This window comes from Zingiber officinale, chromosome 4B (genome assembly GCF_018446385.1).
Source record: "Zingiber officinale cultivar Zhangliang chromosome 4B, Zo_v1.1, whole genome shotgun sequence".
In the NCBI taxonomy this organism is placed as follows: domain Eukaryota; kingdom Viridiplantae; phylum Streptophyta; class Magnoliopsida; order Zingiberales; family Zingiberaceae; genus Zingiber; species Zingiber officinale.
In genome coordinates, this window is record NC_055993.1 from 117,017,482 (window position 1) to 117,040,250 (window position 22,769).

A 22,769-nucleotide genomic window follows, 5' to 3' on the forward strand; every position below is an offset into this window, starting at 1 on the left:
TTCTAATCTATCTTTTGGTTCCTTATTTTCCTGTTCCTGGCTTTTCTTTGATCTGGCGATGGGTTTTATCTGGCTTTTCTTTGATCTGGCGATGGGTTTTATTTAGCTAGAAGCTATCCTCACAAGGATTTGTTCAAAGAGGTCCTGTCGACTTTGTAAATGTCAACTCGGTTACCTCAACAGAGCTTCCTCTCAGCTATTACAGTCTTCCATTCTGCCTCTATGGCCCTCGAGATGGAATCAAGAACAATGGCGAGAATAATCTTAAGTAGGGTTGGGCTACCGTCAGGATAGCTCTGACTATGACAACTTATGGAATCAAGATTTCAAAAGTTAGTTGTCGCCCGTGATTTACCTTCTTCGTGTTAATCCTGAGATAGATTGACGGAGACATTGGGAACGAACGTATTCATCTTTTAATTACCACCAAGAATAATGACGAGAATAATCATAAGTAGGGATGAGCTACCACCCAAGATAGCTGTCTATAACGATATCATCATAAGATTTATAAGATGCAAGCATCAACAATATGCCATGTCAACCATACAAAATGTAAAGTCAAACAAATCTAAACACTTGTATAAAAAAAATAATTTAGAATTTTCATTTAATTTTTTTTTTGTCACTTTGTTGGAATACAATTAAACTCTCTTGATGCTTCGAGTCTCCCGTAACTTTATTCAAGCTCACATCATATAATATTTGATTTGAATCATAACTCTATGTTATTTATTTGGATAAAAAAATTTATATATTCTATATAATGATATGATATTAATCATTTTAAGTCTAATTCATTACGACTTTATTTTTATATTCTATTAAAAAATAAATCGTCATGCCAATATTAAAACTCATATTATTTTTCATATTCTTTTAACCCCGGGTTGGTAGGATCTGCCCAATGATTACTAATCTGGTGATGAATTTCTTAAGTCTAGCATGAGCTTCACCACAGGTACGGTTTCATTTTCTTTTTTTTCACAAGTAAACGCGGGTAACTTCCAAAGTAAACAGCGTTCCTAATACATTTCTGGATTGTTTTTAAATTTTGCATTTATTAACGACGACGGAGAAGAATTTCGCCATGTCTCTGCTCCCACCATCCTCTTCCTCTCTTCTGCAATCGCGCACCTCTGGCAATCCTTCGCCGGCTCCCCAGCCAACGCGATTCCTGCGCCCTCGGCCGTTGCGCTCGCTGTCCACTTCGCTTCAGCCTCATGGAAACGGCCGCAATAAGCCCGCCCTACCAACTTGCGGATGCTCCGCCTCTGACTTGGCGATTTCCCAGGAAGCTCCATCGCCTTCGTCTAGGATCTTCATCAAAGGTCTGTTTCTCTCTGGATGTTGTCTCGAATATCACATGTTTCGTCGGCATACCAACTGTGGATTCAAAAACAACCGCAAAGTCGCACTCATCATGTTCGACATATTGTCTCATAAGCAAAAAAAAAAAAAAAAAACAACTCAAACTATTTGGATTAGGAATTATGTATGCACACTCTGCAATTAGACGGGAACGCTATGATTCAACAGGAATTACATAGAAAACCGTTCTACATGAAAGAATGAAAAATTAAGAGGCCAAAGAGAAGAGTCTATTATGTGAGAGAGAAATTATAACTTTCGACGAGGTTACTCATATTTGTAAACTAACCAAACTAAAATGATAGAGATAAAACAATGTCATGAATATTCTCTTCTAATGGAAATGCACCAAGGATATTAGATGGAGGAAAATAACACCATGCAAGAAAAATACTTCCTTTTTGTCCTCTCTTTTCTTTCTTTTTTTTTGTTTTCCTTTTTATCTCCTCTCCTCCCTCACTTCTTTTCTCTCCATATAATTATAGGGAAGGAGTTCCTTTCAATTTTTCAAGTTATGAATTTATGGTTTAATTAAATTTAATATCTTCTTAGACCCATTTAAGTTGTGTTGGGCATAATAGTGTGGGATTACTAGAAAGGGTAAAAGAGCATTACTATTTAGGATAAATTACCTTAAGGTACCAATAAATAATACAAGAGAAAACATGTTTAAAAGAGATTCATGAATTTGATGAAGTGAATGAATTAGAGTTAAGAGTTTGAGAGGTAAAGGAAGACTAAAGAAATTTGTAACTAATGTGATCAAGTGATTTAGTTGATTTGAATATTATTAGTTATTTATTTTTCTATAGAGTTCAATAAAGGAATAAAACTCATGTGGGGCTTATATAGTTGATGTCAATGCAATCAATCTCTAGGAAGTTTGACTTAAGGGGTGGCTACATACTTGAGTTGGGTTGATTTTGATCTGGTTGACAAAACCATATTTAAGTTAGAAAAAATGATATTTTTTGTTAGACAAATTTGTTATTCTCATTTATGTCAAGTGTACAGATGCAGGATTTTGATTGTAATTGCAGGTACAGTTTTGACTAATTTGGCTGGTAAGAGATTTCGGAGAAGTGAACTTTTGACATATGGAAGTTCTGGAGAAGTGAGTTGATGAAAGTCCCATAGGAACTCTCAACAAATAAAAGTTCCAGAGATGTGAACTCGTGACAGGTGGAAGTCCAAAATGTTTAGGTTTTGGCAATGGAAGTTTTGGAGAAATGAACTTGTAGTAGATGAAGCCTTGGTGAAATGAACTCCTACAGATGGAAGTTCGAAATGTTTAGGTTTTGGCAATGGAAGTTTTGGAGAAATGAACTCCTAGTAGATGAAAGCCTTGGTGAAATGAACTCCTACAGATGGAAGTCTAAAATGTTTAGGTTTTAGCTATGGAAGTTTTGGAGAAAGGAACTCTTAGTAGATGAAAGCCTTGGTGAAAGGAACTCCTACAGATGGAAGTCCCATAGAAGTGAACTCTTGGTAGATGGAAGTCCTAGAGATATAAAGTGGAAGTTCAAGAGGTATTGGAAGGTTGAAGTCTTGTAGGTGTGAACTATTAATGGACCAAATTCTTGGAGGTGTGAACTCTTAGAAGATGGAATTGGCAAAGGAAATGGTAGTTCTAGTATCAAAGATGACGAAGAAATTGCACTTGAATAGGTTTCTCTCAAGCAAATGGTAGTTTTGGTGGTGGTGCAATCAAGTGTTCATAGTATACAGGTGAAACACTAAAAGTGAAAGTCAAATAAATAGTAGTCATGACAATAGTGCAATGTCTAGCCTTGTGAGATTGACTAGGACAATCCCTACTCATTCCACAATTCATTGTAATTTGTTTATATAATCACATGATGCAATTCTTATGGAGCCCTCATGGGAATATGTTGTCTGTAAAAAACTTAAAGTCATCTTGCACTGCAGAAATAAAAATTTGTTATTAAATTTATATAATATATGTAATAATAAAAGGATCATATACTTGAAACTTGCACAGATTAGGAAATGTAGTTGCCTTAAAACTTTTAAACAACCCTAAACTCCTATGAGTTCACTAGAGCCTCTAGAGTTGATAAATGACTTCTTTTTATAATTTAAAGTAGTTTAAGGCCATGTATAGGACTTTTGTTCAAAAAACTGCTACATTGACCTAAACTAGTCTATATTCACAAACAAACAATCCTATGCATTAATTGGACCCTTTGAAGTCAATATATTTCATTTTAAAGTAGGTTAGGACCTTGTGGAAAAGTTTAATAATATTGCTATCTAGCTTGAAGCTATTCTAATTATAAACAAATACTCATATGTAGGAGTCAATATATGCCTTTATTTTTCATTTTAAAGCAGTTGAGGGTCATGTAACAATTTTGAAAAAACAAAACGATTATTGAGAAACACACTGTTATGTGTTCCTTGGACCATCTGAAGTAGATATCTGACTTTGTTTTTTTTCAATTTAGAGCAATTTAGCTACGTGTAGAAGATTTATTCAAAACTCTTACATAGTCCTAAACAGCTGTAAATTTACAAACAAGAGTTCGTATGTGTTTCTTGAACACTTTGGAGTCAATATATGCCATCCTTTTCCATTAACATTTTAGGTTCGTGTAGTAGCTATGCTTAAAATTGTTAAATGATCCTAAACTACTATAAATTCATCACTCTTATGAGTTCACTGGACCTTTTAGAGTCAATATATGACTTTCTTTTTTCAATTTAGAGTAATTTAGGGTCATGTAGTTGTTCAGAACTTCTACATGACCCTAAACTTCTCTAAATTCAAAAACAAACACTTCCATCTATGAATTTACATGACCACCCTTTGGATTTGAGATCTATTTATTTTGTGATTTTTATCAAGATTTATAGAATATAAAAGAGTTTCTGAATGAACAAGATCTTCAAATATATACATGAAAATGGAGAAGAAACAAAAATAGAAATACCACCTGAAGAAGAACGACAGTGTAGATCAGAGAAAAAAGAAGAGAAGTCTAGTGGCAACAGAGATGAAGCGATGCTTGCTGCTTTGTTGGAAATCAATGGGTTGCAATAATATTTGGGCATCTTTTCTTTGATTCGACAGGTCTTAAATCAGGCGAGGATAGATTTAGGTTTATTTGAGCGAGTGGATGAGAATACACCAGTCTAAGAAGGTTGAAAGGGGTATTTTCGGTAGTTTACATAAATAGGGACACCAGGGATGCCCTTTTTATCATAAAATAAAAAAGAATGGTGATTCCTTTAAATGGGATGCCCTTTTGATGTTAAGCATAGACGAGTGAACTGCTATTATTTTAAGCTTGAACATTTTTTGGTAACGGTTGAACTTGATCATTTAAATGTGTTCTTTTATTCAAGTTGTTTGTGACAATTGGTGGTAGAATGAACCTAAATTCAGGCATTGTTAGGTGTTGGAATGGGCTACATGTGTGATGATGTAGCCACCATTAATATCACATTCTATCTATAAGGGATAATTTTGGATTATGTATTGGACCTTAAGTTTTAATAGAGATGTCAAACCTTAAGCCAGGCAAATTTTGACATTCCAATTTTATCTCACATGATAACTTGTTCGTTAATAACACAACTCTATAAGCTTAAATGAGAAATTGCTACTATACTCAGGGGCTCACAGAGTTGATAGTATTTGCATGTATTTTATACAAAATTATCAGTAGTTGTTACAACAACAGGTCGGTTTTATGGATCTCTACACTATTAGGTTTGATCTCCTATTGTATCTTCATCTATATTTAAATGAATTTTATTCTATTTTATTTCTGTTAACCATGTTTTCTTTGGTCTTCCTCTTCCTTAACTAATGTCGTATTTGTCATATTCTCATATCGCCTAACTGGGACATGAAAGTACTATGTTGATATTCTACCATAATATGGTTCCCTTGTAGGTTTCTTCCTCAATATTTTCCGGTCCTTCCTCTCACTCACATGACTGTTTACTTTGACAACTTGCCCATTATTTTGTCATTTTAAATGATAATGCAGGACTATCTTGTTCCACATCGGAGGGGTTTTTGGCAAAGACATTTTCATCCTTTGGTGAGATTAGCAAAGGTAAACCGGCATCAACTTTTGTTTGAAGTTTTAGAGGTACTAATTTGGAAAGCCATCTAACCATTACATTGCTCTTGCAGTAAAGATAATAACAAGCAAAACCTCAAAACAGTCTCTAGGACTTGCATATATTTGGTTTGCTAGCGAACAAGAAGCCCTAATGGCTGTGAACGAGATGGATGGGAAAGTAGTTATCTTTTTTAGAACTTGACTATGGTCTCTCAGAAATACTACTTTTTAAAACTAATTTTGAGCCCTTCTCCTCCAGTTTCTTGATGGCAGGTTCATTGCTGTTAAAATCGCAGATGTTGAATCGCCCTCTAAGCAAGTAAGACCTAGACCATACAGATTCTGATTTGTATTTGGAAATTGCTCCACATACACAAGAAGATTATCAGGAACGATGTTATCTTTGAACTAAGACTACCCATTTCAGGTTGAGATTTTATATCGTTTTGGTTGAACTTACCTTAATGACATAGATCTCGCTTGCATGCGATCTGTTCTTGTTAGCTACTGCCTCAATAGGCTCTTCAGTGTTTTTGTCATATGGATAAAATATGAAAGAAGTCTAAATTATAAGTTTTTTTTTGAGGATTTTGGTCTCTTGTAAACAAAAAGGATTATCGACTAGATTCATCTCTTTGAAGGGGAGTCCAGGCGTAATGGTAAAATTGTCATCATGTGACATTGAGATTATAGGTTCAAGTTGTAGAAATAACCTCTTGCAAATTGTAATGTAAGACTGCATACAATAGATCTAATGTGAACCGACTCTTCCTCATGATCGTACATTGACAGGAGCTTCATATGTTTTTTGTGTGTTTACAAGATTCATCTCTTTCCTAACAGCTAAAAATTTTGAGCTTTGATACAATTGTGTTTACAAGATTTATCTCTTTCCTAACAGCTAAAAATTTTGAACTTAGAATGTATCAAAGCTCAAGAAGTTGGGTCGGAATCTTATTTGTGTCAAAAGAGAGAGAGAGAGATCAGGAGATCTCTATTTAGAATCTTTCATTTGCCAAAAGTATTAGCTTTAGTTCATATGTTAGATTTGGTCCATCAATTAAGTATATTAATCCTCAGATGAAGGAATATTAAGGATGCAATATATACAAATTGATCAGTTTTTTTTACAGCTCAATCCTTTGAGGTAGAGGATTAATCAAATTACTTAAAACAAAATCATGAGTTGGACTAAGTGTGCCGCTTGGAAGCTTACCTGGGAGGATGCCATGTGTGTCAGGTTTACTGATAAGTCTGCTGATGTGGAGATAAGCCATGTCGAATGAGCTCGATGAGTCGGATAGAGGACATTACTTGGGGTATCAAAGCATTACATATAACAAATAAGAAGAAATGAAAAGTTATTATATCCACCATTAGTATACTACAATTGTTAACTTCTTCCAATATTTTCTACCAAAATTTAAACATAACTTTAAAAGAGTTGTTTATGAATGAAACATTGTATTAATTTAATTTTTTTAAAAAAAAAATGCCTAGGATGAAAAAAAGGCACCTTTCATTTTCATTTTTTTTTGTCAGTCGATCCTTCGCATCCATCTATTCAAAATAGCCATCTTCCCACTTGCTTTAAGAAACAGGACCTAATGAAAAACGTATATCGTCAGATGCTAGAAGAAGAGATGTACCAACATTTCATGGTCACAGGCATAAAACATCGCTTAAACCTCTAAATTTAACACCCCTAATTATCAAACACTCCATGCATGTGTATAGTCTCCCTCACAATTTGGAAGTTACGCTTCCATTGTAGTTTAACTAGTACAAACTTTAGAGCCATCAAAATTTTGTATGCTCAAGAGTGTCATTGTAACTCGATGTGGTGTTCCCTGGCTTCTAATCCATCTGAGGAAGGGAGTTTGCCAGAACAGTGGGCAAGACAACTAGACCCTTGCTTCCGAGAAGATCTAGTGATGCCGGCATGTTCGACTCAATCAGATGCCCCATCATTTCTTCAAGTGGTTCACCAGATAAGTTCTCATGGAGCAAGTAGTGTCCGTAGCCCTGCAGAATAACCAAAAGCTTTTTCAGTTCTGGTATATTATACCTTTCAGATGCAATACGAATGACAGTATGAACAAAGTTAAGATTCCACAACATCGTATTCCAGATATCGTGGATGCAATTCACAATGATGAAAGGGGAAAAGGATCTTCAAAGTAAACTATCATGTCATTCAGTTACGAAAATATTAAGCATGTTAGAAAAATAAATGTTAATTTCTTTAACTGCAAGCAAATAGAAATAAGTTATTAGAAGTTTTGAGTTATCCAAGAAAATAGCAAAGTAGATATGACAAACACTGATATGTTGCTATCAAAATAGACAGACAAAAGACCGCTGGTTGATTAGATGCATCTAGGCACTGTTTTCTCATTTAACCTTAATTTGTGATTTCTTTCCTGCCAACAATGTGTGAATAGAACAGTCCAAAAGAAGAAGAAAAATGTGCATAGTATAGATGCCAGAAGACATCTTAGTAACTGCTAGACATGCGTGCATAATTATGCATATGGATCTATGAATCAACATTAAACTAGCAGAGTAACAAGGGTTCATGGAACACTTTGAACAAGGCAAATAGCCGAATAAAACAGCAGCAAAAGTCTATCCTTTTCAAAGATATTCTCATATTAGTTTTGCATCCCAAGAGATGATGTTAAAAAATTTCAAGTTAATTATAACTGAAGTTGTGTCATAGACAAAATGACTTTTGCACATGAATTATTTTGAGCTGTCAAGAAAAGTTTTGCAAATGAACCTATAATCTACCAGTACTTCCAAGAGGATAGAAGAAAACTTAGATTAATTGTGCTAAATAATTTCTCAACTGTACAAGAGTGAAAAGGAGGATAAACAGTTGACATATTAATGGACTAACAACCCAAGAGTAATGTAGCACCTCAACATAAACAAAAGGGTACTTTTCAGCTTCCCCATTTAACTTGTTCTGGCTCAGCACCTGCCATATATCGACATAGAAAACATTCAAACTTGATGACCTCAGCGTTTACTTGAAAAGAATATAAATATTTCGATTCAGAATCCAAAAGGGCATGAACATGAACTCTAAAGACTTGGCTTAGAAAGACAAAAAAATGCCTTTAATATAAACAAGCATACATTTTATAAGAATCCGATTAATGTTTCATTAGTCCCTTAACTACCACTAAATGTACCCTCTACAATATTCATTTTAGGCCGTCACCGATTGACAGAGTTGGTACCTGGATGGGTGTTTGCTCCAATAGGTCTTCGGGTTAATTTCCAACGGATACAAAATACCTCGTTGGATGGCTGACCTTCACCATGCAAAAGGTCGTTGCGTTAGGAAAAAATGCCCCTATGATTTATTGCTTGTCGTGGGACCACTTGGGGTGAGCGATATCATCTTTACTCTAATACAATATTCATTTTAGGTTTCACCCAAGTAACTCAAAATATCATAAAAAATCTGTCTAAGATGTTACTTGTTACGATGAGATTATAATCTGTTATTTAAATATATTTTTAAAAAACACCCATAACTTGCTCCTATCAAAATCATTATCGACTCTAGAAATCAAAACCTGATTGTCTCCTCTCAATATCTCATGGTCATTCAATCAAGTGAACACTACGCCCCATCCTCTTCTCAAGACATAAAATCGATTGAGCCCTCACAGCTTCGTCCATAACCTTTTCATCATGCAAAACCGCTATCCATATGTGTCAGATGCTGAAAAATTGGAGAGCAGCTCACAATTGTTCTCCAAATTCCACCGTCAGACACAGTCAAGCCCTTTATCCTCTACGATCAAAGATTTCCTACTTCCTTTCTCTCTGAGCAAGACTACTGATGGAAACAGTAATCCTTAAACCAGAAGGTGGGATTCCAGATCTCTATCCTCTCCTTTCCTCTTAGGGTGTTGTAGATCTGATGCTTTGTTTGAAATTGGGCATCAATTGTAACTAGGGGATTAATGCCTACTAAGTGTACTATTGCTGACATATTACATTGTATAAAAGCATCAAGCTCAAGAAAACTTTTCTTTCTCTATTTTTTGGAATTCTACCCTACCTGTGAATACTGACTGAAATCCTGCATTTTATCAAGGTGCGAGATGATTTGTAGATTAGCTTGCAGTCAAATTGATAAGATTGAGCTTTTTTGGGTTTTTGATTTTATACAAATCAGCATGGGTTCATGACTACACTTAGTGGGATAAAGGTTTTGGTTATTGTTATATTTTTGTTACGATTTCTTGTTTATCCTAGTGATTATTTGTATGATTCTTGGTTTTCTATTAGTACATTGTCTCCAAGTGGATCTTGATAAGTGGAAATTACACCCTAGAAGTGTGATAATTTAATCAATTGAAGACAATTGGAATACCTTTGTTTTATAAGATCTTGAAGTATTTTGGGCATTAGGCCTGCATAATATATTTTTCCCCCTATGCTCAAAATGATCTAGTGTAGATCTCAGATAAACAAAATTGAATGAGTCAACTCAAGCTCTTGGCAATTTATTTTTCCCTGGTCTTTCATTTACGTCCTTTATAAGACTGAGGGCAACTGAGAGTTGCAGAGGATTGCCCTATTACCTCTAGTAAATGGGTAATATTAGTTAACTTTCGGAGGTAATACATCAAACTCGTCATAGGTCATAGAATAGTAGTGTTTTTGAACCACATTATATTCTTTTTTATTAGTGTTGTCATTTACCTATTATTATTTTCATTGCATATATATTTTGGCACAGTCAACTGATCACAAATGAGCACACTTGAACACACGCACACTTGAACACTAACGTTATTACTCTTTGATCAGATGCTTTAGCTAGAGGTGATGACAGATGTTTATCATTTCGTTATTAGATCGTGTTTGTCCACAAGATGTTAGTGCACAGAAATACAAATCATAACACGAACACAATCAAACAAGCATCAAACCAATTTATGTGGTTCGAAACTCCAATTCCTACTCTACGACTTATGATATGTTGATGGATCATTCCTAGAATCACTGATATCCTTTCTCCTCTTCGAATACCTTACAGAAGAAACAGAGAAACCTCTTACAATATCATATTTTTTATAATAATGCAAAGAAAGATACACGTACAAGAAATAATAAAATGATACAAGTACATAACCTTTTCATAAATGAAATCTTACCTTTGCTTGCCTGGGATTGTTCACAGTAGCCCTGGAATGCAACATTCTCCCTACAATAAATCATAATTGTTGTGTAGAACACCTCCACAAAACCTCTTTTCTAAGGCTTCTGTTCATCCTAGAAGCCATTGATCAGACTAAGGGGGCGTTTGGTTTAGGGAAATAGGAGTGGGGAATGGGAATGGGAATGAGAATCATTGATTGTTATTGTTAATGTTTGGATTATAGGAATAGGAATGCAAATAAGGGAATGAATCCTTGAAATTGGGTAATAACTCATTCCCATGTACCTCCCCTTCAATGAGTCATTACCCTATTTTCATTAATCAAAATATTTCTTTATTCCAAAAATACCCTTGACCTAAAACTAAAATTTTTTCCCTTCATACCAAATATCAAAATATATTTATTTATTTTTTCTTTCATATCACTTCTCTCTCCTTGTTCTCTCTCATCATATTTTCTCTCTTATCTGCCCCCACGGGCGGGATCAACTGGTTATGACATGGATTCTTGCAGCATGGGTCAAGAGGTCGAGGGTCTGCGGCAGCAAATGCGATAACATCAATATCTGTCCGTGCTAAACCCTGAGACCGCCATGTCATAGCTGGGCCCGTATTCACCGTGATTTACTCCCTCTCATACTTGTGGGGCCGGGATGAGGGGGCCGCTGGGTTGGCGGTTCCAACCTTTGCAGCATATTTTCTCTCTTATCATTTTATCACACACTTTCTCTTTCCTTAATCTCTCCTATCACACTCTCTTTCCTCTTTTTTTCTCATTACACTTTCTCTCTCATCATACTTTCCCTCTCCTCAATCTCTCCCATCACACTATCGTTTCTCTTTTTTTCTTATCACACTTTCGCTCTCATCACACTTTCTCTCTCCTCAATCTCTCCCATCACACTCACTGCTCTCTTTTTCCTCATCACACTTTCTCTCTCCTCAATCTCTCTCATCACACTCTCTCCCCTCATTTTTCTCATTACATTTTCTCTCTCTTCATCCTCTCCCATCATACTTTCTCTCACATCATATTTTCTCTCTCATCTTCTTTCATCATGATCTCTCCTATCACACTCTCTTTTCTCATTTTCTCTCATCACACTTTCTCCATCTTTATTCTTTCTCATCACACTTTCTCCATCTTTATTCTTTCTCATCACACTTTCTCTCTCATCAGACTTTCTCCCTCATCATTCTCTTTCATCATATTTTTCTCTCACATTCATCTTTCTCTCACATCTAATTTTTTCTCTTATTTTCCTTTAAGGGTAAAAAGGAAAATTTTGATTTATTCCGATAGAAAATATGGAACTAACCAAACATTACTTTTAAGAGTGATATTCATGCTCATACCCATTCTCATTCCACAATACAATGATTCTCATTCCGATTCCTATTCCTAGGAAAGAACCAAACGCCCCCTAAATTGCTACCCATCAATCGATTAGAGCGTGAGATCCAGTCAAGTCTGAATATTGCAGTTATTTGTTTCTTGTTTTGACATCAATTAACTACTTCATCAATTTCAGTTGATTGATCAACAAAAAACATTCCTATTGCTCGCTTCTATTTGACTAGTGACTTCAACGGAGACAATTCTTGTTGTTTGCTTCTGCTTTACCCTCAATCGGCTGACCAGTTGACTCCTCCACTCAATTGCTATCCAAATCAGTCGACTGCTCTAAACCACAAATCCTAAAGCATTTTGTGGTTTTGGGTTCTTCAGTAGATCCCTTTAGTCGAATGCACCATTAGTTCACTATTGTAACCTTGAATCTGACCAAACCAAAACTTCATAACTTTGAGTTCATCAATCGATTGTTCCATTTCACCCATCAATTAACACTTGAATTCCAGCCGCACAAAGGCTAAATCCGTGTCCTGCCAAGAAACCTCATATCTCTAGAACTCCCTCGTCTACCTAGTACAAGTCACTTCATCCTTGCCTAGTATTCAGTTGACCTTAACCTACTATGACTTATTTTGCCTAGAAACTCCCCGGTATCCAACCGACTTCGATCTATCAAAACTTCCACTTACCCAACCTCAAGTCACCCTTAACTCATCAGAACTTTCAATGCCTAGAATTCACTCCTTGGGACTTCACCGGTCACCCTTGAGTTGTTAGAACATCACCACCACCAAGCATTCAATCCTCATCGACGTGAGTATACTTCACTCACTTACCTAACATGCAGTCCACCGCGACCATAACCTATTAGGACTTCCACAACTAAACATCCAATCACCTTTTGATCTACTCGAACTTCTCTATGCTAACTCATCGTTAGACTTCTCCAATGCGAAGTATTTAGTCTACCCGACCCACTTGGACTTTCTACCTACTAAATTTCTAACCAATCATAACCCATCTGACTTCTTATCAACCATGACTCATTTGGAGTTCTTCCAATGTCAAGTATCCGCAATCAATCTTGACCTACTTGGCACACCATCTCCCATCATCAAATATGTCATTCAAACATATTGCTCGAACATTGAAACCCAACCCAAATGATTTATTTGACTATTTAGATCAACACTTCAAACAATGTATGATATTTTCTTTTATCAATGTCAACCAAATGTGATTGGGAAATTTGGGATCTTGATCACTTTCTTTTTAAGGTATTTAATCTTGAATCTATATCAAATCAACACTATGTGCTTGAGTATTAGATCTAAATCACACCAATATAACTAATGGGTAGAAATCTTAAATTTAAATCACACTAAGTCATAGTATCTAGATTTGTCAGATCTAGATTAAGGTTCAAATTATTGTGGGATTTACATTGAAGAATGAGAGCTTAATAAATTAAGGGTTTTTTCATTGTTTCTGTTTCTCAATTTTCATGGTGCATAGGAGGGAAATTGACTCCTAATTGTGTAAGACGACAATTCCACCAATAAGAATTTTACGCAATTTCTCTATTAAAATTAAGGAGAGGAGGAGCTCTTGTCGTCCAGAAACTATGAGTCACACTTTGGTAACATTATTCAAAAGAATATTTGAAACATCCTATGTGCCACCTAGTAGATGAGATTCAAATGCAATAATTAAAATTCTTCACACCAAGTAGCCAGGGCTCAACCTGCAAGCAACTAACCAACTAAATAAGGTAGGTAGCTTCATCGCTTGTGAATTGTTGTAGCATTAAGCAATTGACATGAAATCTCTAGTGTCCTCATAAGATTGTCATGATACTCCATTTTGTCTAAGAAAGTTAATGATAATTCCCAAGCACACTCACTTTCCATACATGATACATGTCGTGTTTCAGATGTGCCAGAGCATTGCAATTTCATAAGAAATCTGAATGAATACATTATGAGGGTAAGATCATCATTGATAGGACAATAATCATGTGGCTAAAGAATGATATCATATATAAACTCAAAAAAGAAAGGTTTATCGAGGCATGGAGGGGAACATACAATATGCTACATGAAGTCCATGATTACCCCTCATACAAGGAACAAGATAAACACCAAGAAGATAAAAGCCCTTAAAATTTGTTACTGTGTTGAGGAAAAAATAATCAAATTTCCAAATAGCTACACCATATATTGTTAGTGCTCGAGTGGTTTGACCACCAGTTTGATGTCAGGTAATAGATTTAAATTCGACCTTGCGTGTTATCTAATGTATGTGTCTAAGCGTGCTAGGACTTAGGAATATACACAAGGTTACAAAATGACTTAGGGTTCATGGAAGCTCGGAAAAGGGTGGTATAGGTCACTTGAGAGACCAAAGGGCAAGAAATATCAAAGGCAAGTACAACTAGAGAAGAAGACGCAAACAAGCGAGAATGATGGTACGAGAAGGGAGCTAATGAGCTCGGTGCATTCGAGAGACGAGATACTTAACAGAAGAGTATACTAGTAAAGCGAAAAGGAAGCACAAGTGAGCCAAAAGGCTAAAGCATCCGCAAGACGAAACGTTGGATGGAAGATTGCCTAGGTATATTGTTGTGAGATGAGTTGAGTGAACCTATATTTGGGCGACAGGCAGAACTCAACTTAGGTGAACTCAATCTTAATAGACTAGAGTCAAAGTTCTGGGTAACCTGAAGGATTATCCGATCGACTAGAACTTCAATCAACCTAATCTATTTTTTGGTAACCATAATTGGAGTTGACTCAATCAACAACGTGATCTAGACCAGATCCAGATATCGATCAACCTAAATGGCATTCAGTCGACCGGAAGAATTACGCGGGGCGTGATCTAGATGGGAACAAGTGATCAAAGATCTAGATTGACCGGATGATTAGTTGACTTGAAAGGGCATCCAGTTGACCAAATCGTGCCATGTCAATATGATCGGATAAGCGAGACTCTTTCATGGATGAAGCTGACAGAACAAGTCAGCCCCATGTGGTTAACTGGAAGGGCTTCTGATCAATCAAACCTTTAACATGTCAACAAGCTCGTGACAACAATGCACTTTGTGTAGGTCTATAAATGGGACCAGAAAGCTCAAGGCGGAAACAACAAAACGAACAAAAAAAAATCTCATTCTCCTAGTGCCTAAGCTCTAAGTGTTTTTACTTATTGCCTTGTATTACTTGCTGTAACAATTGCTATTGTAAGAGGTTTCTCCACTTTCGACATTTTATTGAAGAGGGGAGAAAGATAGTGGACTTTGTGTGCATAAGACCATGGACGTTGCAAACCTGTGGGCTGTGAATGGCTGTGAACCACGTTAAATCATATCCTGTGGTATGTGTTTTTTATTTACATGTTTACTAATGTGTGTTTGTCCTTACTAAAAGCACAGCAAGAGAAAGAAAAGTTTTAACTTGTCGGTGCACTATTTACCCTTCCCCCTCTAATAATCCTATCTAAGGGTTGTCAACACCCTGTCATATATAAGCCTCCAACATAATAAAAAATAGTCAAATGGGAAATAAAAAATAATTATTTAAATAATTTGTTTTGCAAATCATAGTTTAAAATCTTATGTTGCATCGGATAGGAAAGTTGAAAGATAATTGTAGTAAATTATTGAAGTATAATAGCATGTCGTACTCAGGGTTTCGGCACACATCAAAATGAATTTAGGTAACTTCTTTTTAACTTATTTCACCAAAATTCTAATTCAAATGATTATTTAATTGATATAGCCTTCTTTCTAAAAGTAAGTCATTTAATTGCTATGATCTTCTCTCTAAAAGTAAGCAAGTTATGTAGAAGAATATATGAGCAAATTTTGGATAAATTCAACTTGACAGACCTAATAAAAAAATAACAACGATCATTTTTAATTCAATTATCTAATTAATTTAGTCTAAGTAAAAAATCTAAATGGAAAAGCTTTAAATCATTTAAATTCATATATATTCATTTTATCTGTATTAATATATGTCAAAGTGCATCAAGTGTTGAGAACAAAATTTTAATTCAAATGACCATTTCATTGCTAGTCTTATTTTTAAAAGTAAATAAACTTTCACTAAGTGAAAGGGTATCAAATGAGTAAAACTCATCTAAATTCATCTCGACATTTCAATGTGTATCAAAGTGTACCAAATGTTGGTAAAACACTATACCCCTTAAACTGGGGAAAAAACCTCCAGTACAGAATATTTGAGATTAGATTTGTTATGAAAGATCAGTTAATTTCACAAGCAAACTAAAGTTAATAAGAGTAACCTCATGTGGGCCTCAAATTTTTGTTATGGAAATAAATTAGGGTGAAGCAACTTACCTAACTGTGTTTAAAGGAGATGTTAGTTATCTAAGCATATCTGAATTCTTACATATATCCTTTTCTTTACTTGAGATGAATAAAATAGTGTTTGAGAATGTCAAAGATTGTTTATGATGGTTGCAGTCTCGCACAAAGGTGAAACCTTTTGCTAACGTTTTAACCACATGAACGACAATAACATAAAGGTGGTTGTGGGGAGAAGATGAGTCTACTCTAAAGTTATAACGACCTAGTGTAGGAATTAAGGAAAGTATAGTATAAGAGGATGAAAGTAGAAGGAAAGGATGATTAGAGATATGTGTATTATAGTTGTGAAAGGGAAAGACAATGCAACAATTGGTACACATGTGATATCATGAGAGTAATGAACAAGAGCTCGCTAGGAACAATAGGGATTGTAGCTTGGGCAAGTGACAAAGAAAAGAGCAAGTGAGGGGAGACACTTTGAAATAGGAGGATTTTTTATGGCCTCTATATGATTGTGTTTACTAAGATAACAAGAGGAGTAATTTTTGTTAATTCAATGGAGGATGGTAAGGCGTGAAGCGGGTATCTTTTCTTTGAGAGAAGAACTGGAATGTTTTAACAAAAAAAATTGACCACAAAGTTTGAATGGAATTAGTAGAATTGTAATGGTTTCTGTAAGCATGTACTTTGTCCTAGTAATTTTACATCAATATTATGGCATTGTTTTGACCTATGTTCCTCAGATTTGGGTATGAGCATCTAACACTAGTGCCAATCTGAGTGTCGTATGTGGAGATTTCTAAAAAATTTAGCAGAGTTCTGGTGTCTGACACCAGTGTGGTGAGGTAGTTGAAGAGTCCAAACATATAAAGGTATAATAACTAGCAATTTTCTGAAATTCGCTGGTTTGGTGGAATTTCTGGTCTGTTATCTTTTCCCAGATTCTTCGTGATAGAAGGTGTTCATTTGAGAAACAGAATTCCTAAAACTATACTAATCACAATAAAAAGGTGTTCATTTGAAAATTTAAACTCCTGCAATTGATTTTGTTCATTCCTTTATTAGGATAAAAGGTGTTTATTCTAGCTAAGCTGGTCCAATTAAAATCCAGATCATCCTCCAGTTGGTGCTCACTCTACCTTTTATTGACACTTCTTGTTCCAACTTCCAAGAACATGTCATGTGGCAGTCTCTCCTTCGACCAAATTTTGTTGAAGTTGTTGCATAAGTGTTGAGAATAAAGTCTTAGGCAGATTGAACTTTAGGCAATTATGGTTACATCATCATGCCTCAACCTATCTCAGTGGTTATCAGTAACTATGTTGGATTGCTAATGAGGAAAATTTCATAGTGTAGGTTTTAAGCACCATTTGAACTGCCAGACTTCAAATATATTTTTCTGTGTTCAATTCTCATAAAATTCAAAGAGATGTATCCTACAACATCAAAAAGATGCAATATAAGTTTAAAGATACAAAACTATAGGAATAAGCTCATCTCAAGAATGCATGAAATAAGTATATGCAAAAATACTACCTTGAAGTATATAATCATACAGCTGTTTATCAGAAACTTTAAAGATATGGCACATCATTAATGAACTAAAACAGTGAAATTCACAAATCAGAAATTCTAAAATAGAAAAGCAAGTAATCCACTAACCAGAAATTTTAAACAAAAATAGAGAGAAAATACAAACCTTAAGCTGAAGCTTCAAAAACTTTATATAGTCAATCACGTCATCCAACACGGTTTCATTCGTATCCTATATGAGGTAAAGGTAAGGCTTCCCTTGATTGTCGAAAGAAATGTATAAATCTATCTAAACTTCATAGTTCTTGAATGTCAACCTTTTTCTGTAAATTTCCATTAATTATTAGTGTAAAAAGTATTTGTTGGACTGAGAAAAGTAAAATCCAAATAGGCAATCAGCAGGGAGCTGTAAAACTTTGTACATCAGAGAAACAAATACAAAATAAAGAGAAACAAAGTAAAATAAATATTTAAGTGCCATGTAATATCAGACACACTGACACACACAGGAAACAGAATATGTAAAAATATGAGATTACTAATACATCATAAAACACTTCCAAATGCTGGATATTAAACTTAAACAGTAAAGTCTGCTTGTACACATATGCCATCCAAGCATAAGGCTCCAACACAAATACATGAAAGCAGTATCAATGAAACACAAGTTGCACAATAATTCTAACTTATCTCACCTGGTCAGAGAAAGGCAGGCTATCTTGCAATGCTTTAATTCCTTCAGCAATCCTGGCTTTGCGGAGCTGTCAGTACCATATTATAAGATTTTTCATCAAGAGAAGAAGTTAAGGGCTCATAAAGCCAAGTCAAGTTTCATAACATGTTGAAATCAATCCATCAATTCAAGCAATGAACCTACCAAGCAGGCAATCTGAATGGACAGCCAACCTGGAAACAATTGGATGATCTAATATCTTAGTTAAACTTAGCAAGATATTCCAGCATCATTTCATCAACTTCTTTTTTGGAAAAAGGAAGTTCAGGAAGGTTGATGTATTTCAATTGCAAGTAAAAAGATGTTTGTGTGATTCAAATTTGTAGTTTCAGGTTGCCATGGTTCCATGATCTGTATTACTTAGCATAATTTGATGTACAAGTGCACGTCCAAAGGAATAAATTTCCTAATTTTGTGCAGAGAACAATACCCTGCTATTTGTAGCAGCTCTAGCTCTAGCTTCTGTTGAGTGAGCCTTTTCCTTAGAATGAGTCTCAATGGCATTCTCTCCTCCACCAGAGTCCTCTTCTGTTGAAGCCTTACTCTGTTGAAATCGCATATGTGATTACACAATTGTATAGACAGATAGTTGGTGTGCAATTTGTTTCACTTCTAAAACATGTTGACTCAACTAAAAGAAAATGAGACAACTATGTATGTTGGAGGGAATCAATTACAATTTTATGTCTTATACAAAGGCTTATGAGAGTAAGGATATCTTAGGCGAGGTGATAACAAACCCCAAATAGTTGAAATTCACTGTTTTGTGTTGCTTTTCTAACTTTGTTGCTGTGATAACATTTCTTCTTTGGCAACTTGCATTAGATAGGAAAATTGGTACAAAGTGCTTCTTTGAACCCTTTTTATTTCAATACATCAAGCAAAACAAGGATGTAAAGCAACAAAACATCTTACCAGAGGAACTATGGCACTCATGCTGGCCTCAGCATTTTGAACAAGAGACAATGTTTTATCAAAGTTACTTGCAGATTCACCATCCATATTGCTGATGATGGGAGAGGGCCAGTTGACTGCTGAAGAACTGATTCCACTGATGGATGAGTTTCCCAGTTGATTCAGAGGAGGATTTGTGGAGAATTTTGAATGACAAAGGGTGTTGCATGATCCAAAGCTATAGTATGTTTTAGCAGCATCCATTCTAGAAATGGGCAAAACATCACCTTTTGGAACATCCACAGGGGGAACGACATAAAGTGGCCTTGGGCTTGGATCATAAAGTTGGTTAGCATGATTTGAATATATCTGCATACAATGCACCTCTGAAGAGAGAAAAATCTGAGAAAAAGGACATGTTCCACTTCCTACAAATTGATCTGGTGCTAGTCTTGTTTGATTTGGCAAGTTGAACATGCTGCTGCTCCTGAAATCATTTAGTTTTGCTAATGACCAAAGTGCCTCATTGCTACCCTCCTCCATGATGCTATTTCTGCATAGTCGAGTAAAAGAAACAACATTATAATTCACTTAAACCTAAAATTTATAAAATAAGAATGGGATTTCTTTTGGCTCTTAATTATATTAAAAGAACATTTGTAATCTTGACGTTGGGGAATAATTGATGAAAAGTCGATTTCCATACTGGGTTAATAGGGAGTCAGCAGCAATGTTAAAATAAAATAAAATAAAATAAAAAAGGTTGTCCCATACAAGACCTTAACACATTGAGATTAAAATACAATATCCTGAATTTAACTCTTATAAAGCAAGAACGCATAACAAGGGATACCAATTTCTAGTTAGATATGGAAAATAAAAAACTGTATTCACATTAATTATTTTGCTTAGCCTCCAACTTTTAAGCATGTTTTGATCGCCTGCAACAAAATACCATAAGAGACACTCCCCGTAACAAGTGCTTTACAAATGAATAAAAAAGTACACACAAAATCATGTTATCTAAATCGAGACCAGGGCATCAGAAAGGCACACAGAGAAACAACATCGATTAGAGAACTCTGCGGTTCGCCATCGGGCTTGCCTTCAATGACCGTAACAATGAACACAAACACGATGAGCCAAACGATACTAAAACTTTAGGATCAAAAAAAGGCAACCGTTGGAGGTAATAGTCGATCAAAAAGGAAGATAGATTTTCTATTAAAATGGTAGGAAGAGAGATCGGAGGCGTACGAACGAGAGGGGATGTTCGTTGCAGCGCCGATGGGAAGCTTTCTAGGGTTCTTGCTTGCTTCCTAGACACTCTTCTTTTGGACTAAGCTTGCAGCGTACGGAGCGTAGTGGCTAGCGCACCGTTTATATAGATAGCAGACGTAAATAGACGAGCATGGGAGGGAGGACTCGAGGACGTGGCTTGTTTTTGACTTAATTACCCTCATTTTCTCTATTTTCTCTTAATTTATTTATGATAGCAGGGTTGTAATTATAAATTTTTTAATGAAAAAGGAAAAAATCATGAGAGTAAAAAAGCGGTTTTGTTCAATTGACAGAAAACTCTATTGGACGAACGAAAATAAAAATTATGAAAAAAAAAGAAGAAGAAAAGAGTTCATGATGAATTTATTTTTATTTACGAATTCGTAAAAAAGATGAATTATTTTTCTTTTTTTATTTACTTAATGGATAAACTGATTTATGAATTCATCAGTTAATATGTTTTTTTTAATCATTTTTTAGTCTCCATCGGCAGAAAAGAATTTCCTCGTTCCCAACTCTATACATGTTTTATTTCCACGCGAGGCCACAATTATATTTTTTTCCATTTGTTATTTTTTATTTTGTTTTGACCTTTTTCTTATGGATTTTTTTCTATTCTTTTTCTTTCTCATTCCAGAAACAAAAGGTAAAAGATGCAATTAAGATGTTATAAATAAGTATTTTGCTGATTAATAAATATCTTAATTAGCTGGTGTAAAATTATGGCAATACATATATTAATTTTACAAAAAAAAATATAAATAAAGATATATAGTGCTAAATAATTTAAGAAAAGGTGTAGAGTCGGTAGGATAAAAATCTAATTGTTGTTATTATTATTATAATGAGATGAAAAAAATTAATTCAATTTATTTGTCACTCACGTTTACTATTTGATGCTCGTCCACGTATTATCTAAGCATCATTATAATTGCATGCCTAGACATCGTTGTTCAATATAATTATTGACATATATAGTTACAGTTGTGGTGTAAAAAGATGCTTAATATTTATTTCAGACCCTCCTTTGTTAAATAATAATAAAAAAAATCTCAATTAATTTTATTGATTATTCCTAAAATAATCGATCTAGTCCCACAAAAATTTCCACTAACCATCAAGATAAATCTAGAAGTGCACGTAACAGTCAACCTAGAAGTCCAACATCCTTTGATTACGCCCCCTCCCCATTTGAAGGAAAAATTCAGATTCGAATCTTGGGTATAGGAGGGACAACCTGAATATCCTACTGTGATATTATGGCCCGAGAGACTTTCACTAACTGTCTTATGGTAACAAAAGGTGAATACGTTCGCTCCCAGCTCCCCCGTCAACTCGTCCTGACGTCCCAGGATCAATACGGAGAAAGTAAATCACAAGGACTTTCACTGGCTATCTTAAGATCTTATAGAAAGAAGATAAATTATGGGTATTGAATGGTATCCTATAACTTGTTCGTAGGGAAATAAATCCTTGAAAATTTGAACCTTACTCGATCTTGTGATATAAACCTAACATCTGAGTTAGGGATGTAAATGAACCAAACGGTTCACGAGTTATTCGGAGCTCGATTCAATAAAAACCTCGTTCGAGTTCGTTCATTTATCTTATCGAGCCGAGCTCGATAGTTTTATCGAGCCAAGTTCGAGCTTAAAGATATTCGGCTCGTGAGCTCGCGAACATGTTCATTTGTAGGCTCACGAGTCAAAAAACGAGCCTTAAAACGAGCCTTAAAACGAGTCTTAAAACAAGCCAAAAAATGAACTCTAAAACGAGTTAAAAAACGAATTCTAAAACGAACCTTAAAATGAATCGAGCTCGAGCTCGAATATAACTTAAACAAGTTGAACTCGAGTCTAATACTATTCAACTCGATTCAACTCATTTACATCCTTAATATGCGTGTTAACACAACTACACCTATGAGGGTACCTCGTTAACACCCGCTCGTAGCCTTATTGATGATAGTCATAAATGACCTTGCC

General features: G+C 35.2%; 2 protein-coding genes across 4 annotated transcripts; one reads left to right on the forward strand and one right to left on the reverse strand.

Annotated features, from left to right (window-relative positions):
- The first annotated feature begins 863 nt into the window (after nucleotides 1–863).
- On the forward strand, nucleotides 864–6,243 carry LOC121976161 (organelle RRM domain-containing protein 6, chloroplastic-like). The gene is made up of 5 exons (XM_042528196.1): nucleotides 864–961; nucleotides 1,082–1,331; nucleotides 5,391–5,459; nucleotides 5,540–5,646; nucleotides 5,728–6,243. The coding sequence occupies exons 2-5, from the start codon at nucleotides 1,091–1,093 to the stop codon at nucleotides 5,812–5,814; spliced, it is 504 nt and encodes a 167-aa protein (XP_042384130.1). The 5' UTR covers nucleotides 864–961; nucleotides 1,082–1,090; the 3' UTR covers nucleotides 5,815–6,243.
- Nucleotides 6,244–7,073: 830 nt separating this feature from the next.
- Nucleotides 7,074–20,881, reverse strand: LOC121976160. Of its 3 annotated transcripts, none has more exons than XM_042528194.1 (7): nucleotides 20,761–20,881; nucleotides 19,525–20,056; nucleotides 19,040–19,153; nucleotides 18,572–18,637; nucleotides 18,043–18,108; nucleotides 8,392–8,451; nucleotides 7,074–7,493 (listed from the first exon to the last, which is right to left on the reverse strand). In XM_042528194.1, exons 2-7 carry the CDS (start codon nucleotides 20,044–20,046, stop codon nucleotides 7,326–7,328), a joined length of 996 nt encoding a protein of 331 aa, XP_042384128.1. In that variant the 5' UTR covers nucleotides 20,047–20,056; nucleotides 20,761–20,881; the 3' UTR covers nucleotides 7,074–7,325. The 3 variants fall into 3 exon arrangements, with proteins under 3 accessions (XP_042384128.1, XP_042384127.1, XP_042384129.1); XM_042528193.1 differs by having other exon boundaries at nucleotides 20,765–20,860; XM_042528195.1 differs by lacking the exon at nucleotides 18,043–18,108 and having other exon boundaries at nucleotides 20,765–20,860.
- Between the last annotated feature and the right edge of the window lie 1,888 nt (nucleotides 20,882–22,769).

Coding starts and splice junctions, on each gene's coding strand:
- LOC121976160 (XM_042528194.1), bottom strand. CDS start 20,046: ATGGAGGAGGGTAGCAATGAGGCACTTTGGTCATTAGCAAAACTAAAT. Junction 19,154..19,524: donor TGAGTGCCATAGTTCCTCTG/GTAAGATGTTTT, acceptor CGATTTCAACAG/AGTAAGGCTTCAACAGAAGA. Junction 8,452..18,042: donor TTTTGAAGCTTCAGCTTAAG/GTTTGTATTTTC, acceptor GATATATGGCAG/GTGCTGAGCCAGAACAAGTT.
- LOC121976161 (XM_042528196.1), top strand. CDS start 1,091: ATGTCTCTGCTCCCACCATCCTCTTCCTCTCTTCTGCAATCGCGCACC. Junction 1,332..5,390: donor GTCTAGGATCTTCATCAAAG/GTCTGTTTCTCT, acceptor ATGATAATGCAG/GACTATCTTGTTCCACATCG. Junction 5,647..5,727: donor TGAACGAGATGGATGGGAAA/GTAGTTATCTTT, acceptor CTTCTCCTCCAG/TTTCTTGATGGCAGGTTCAT.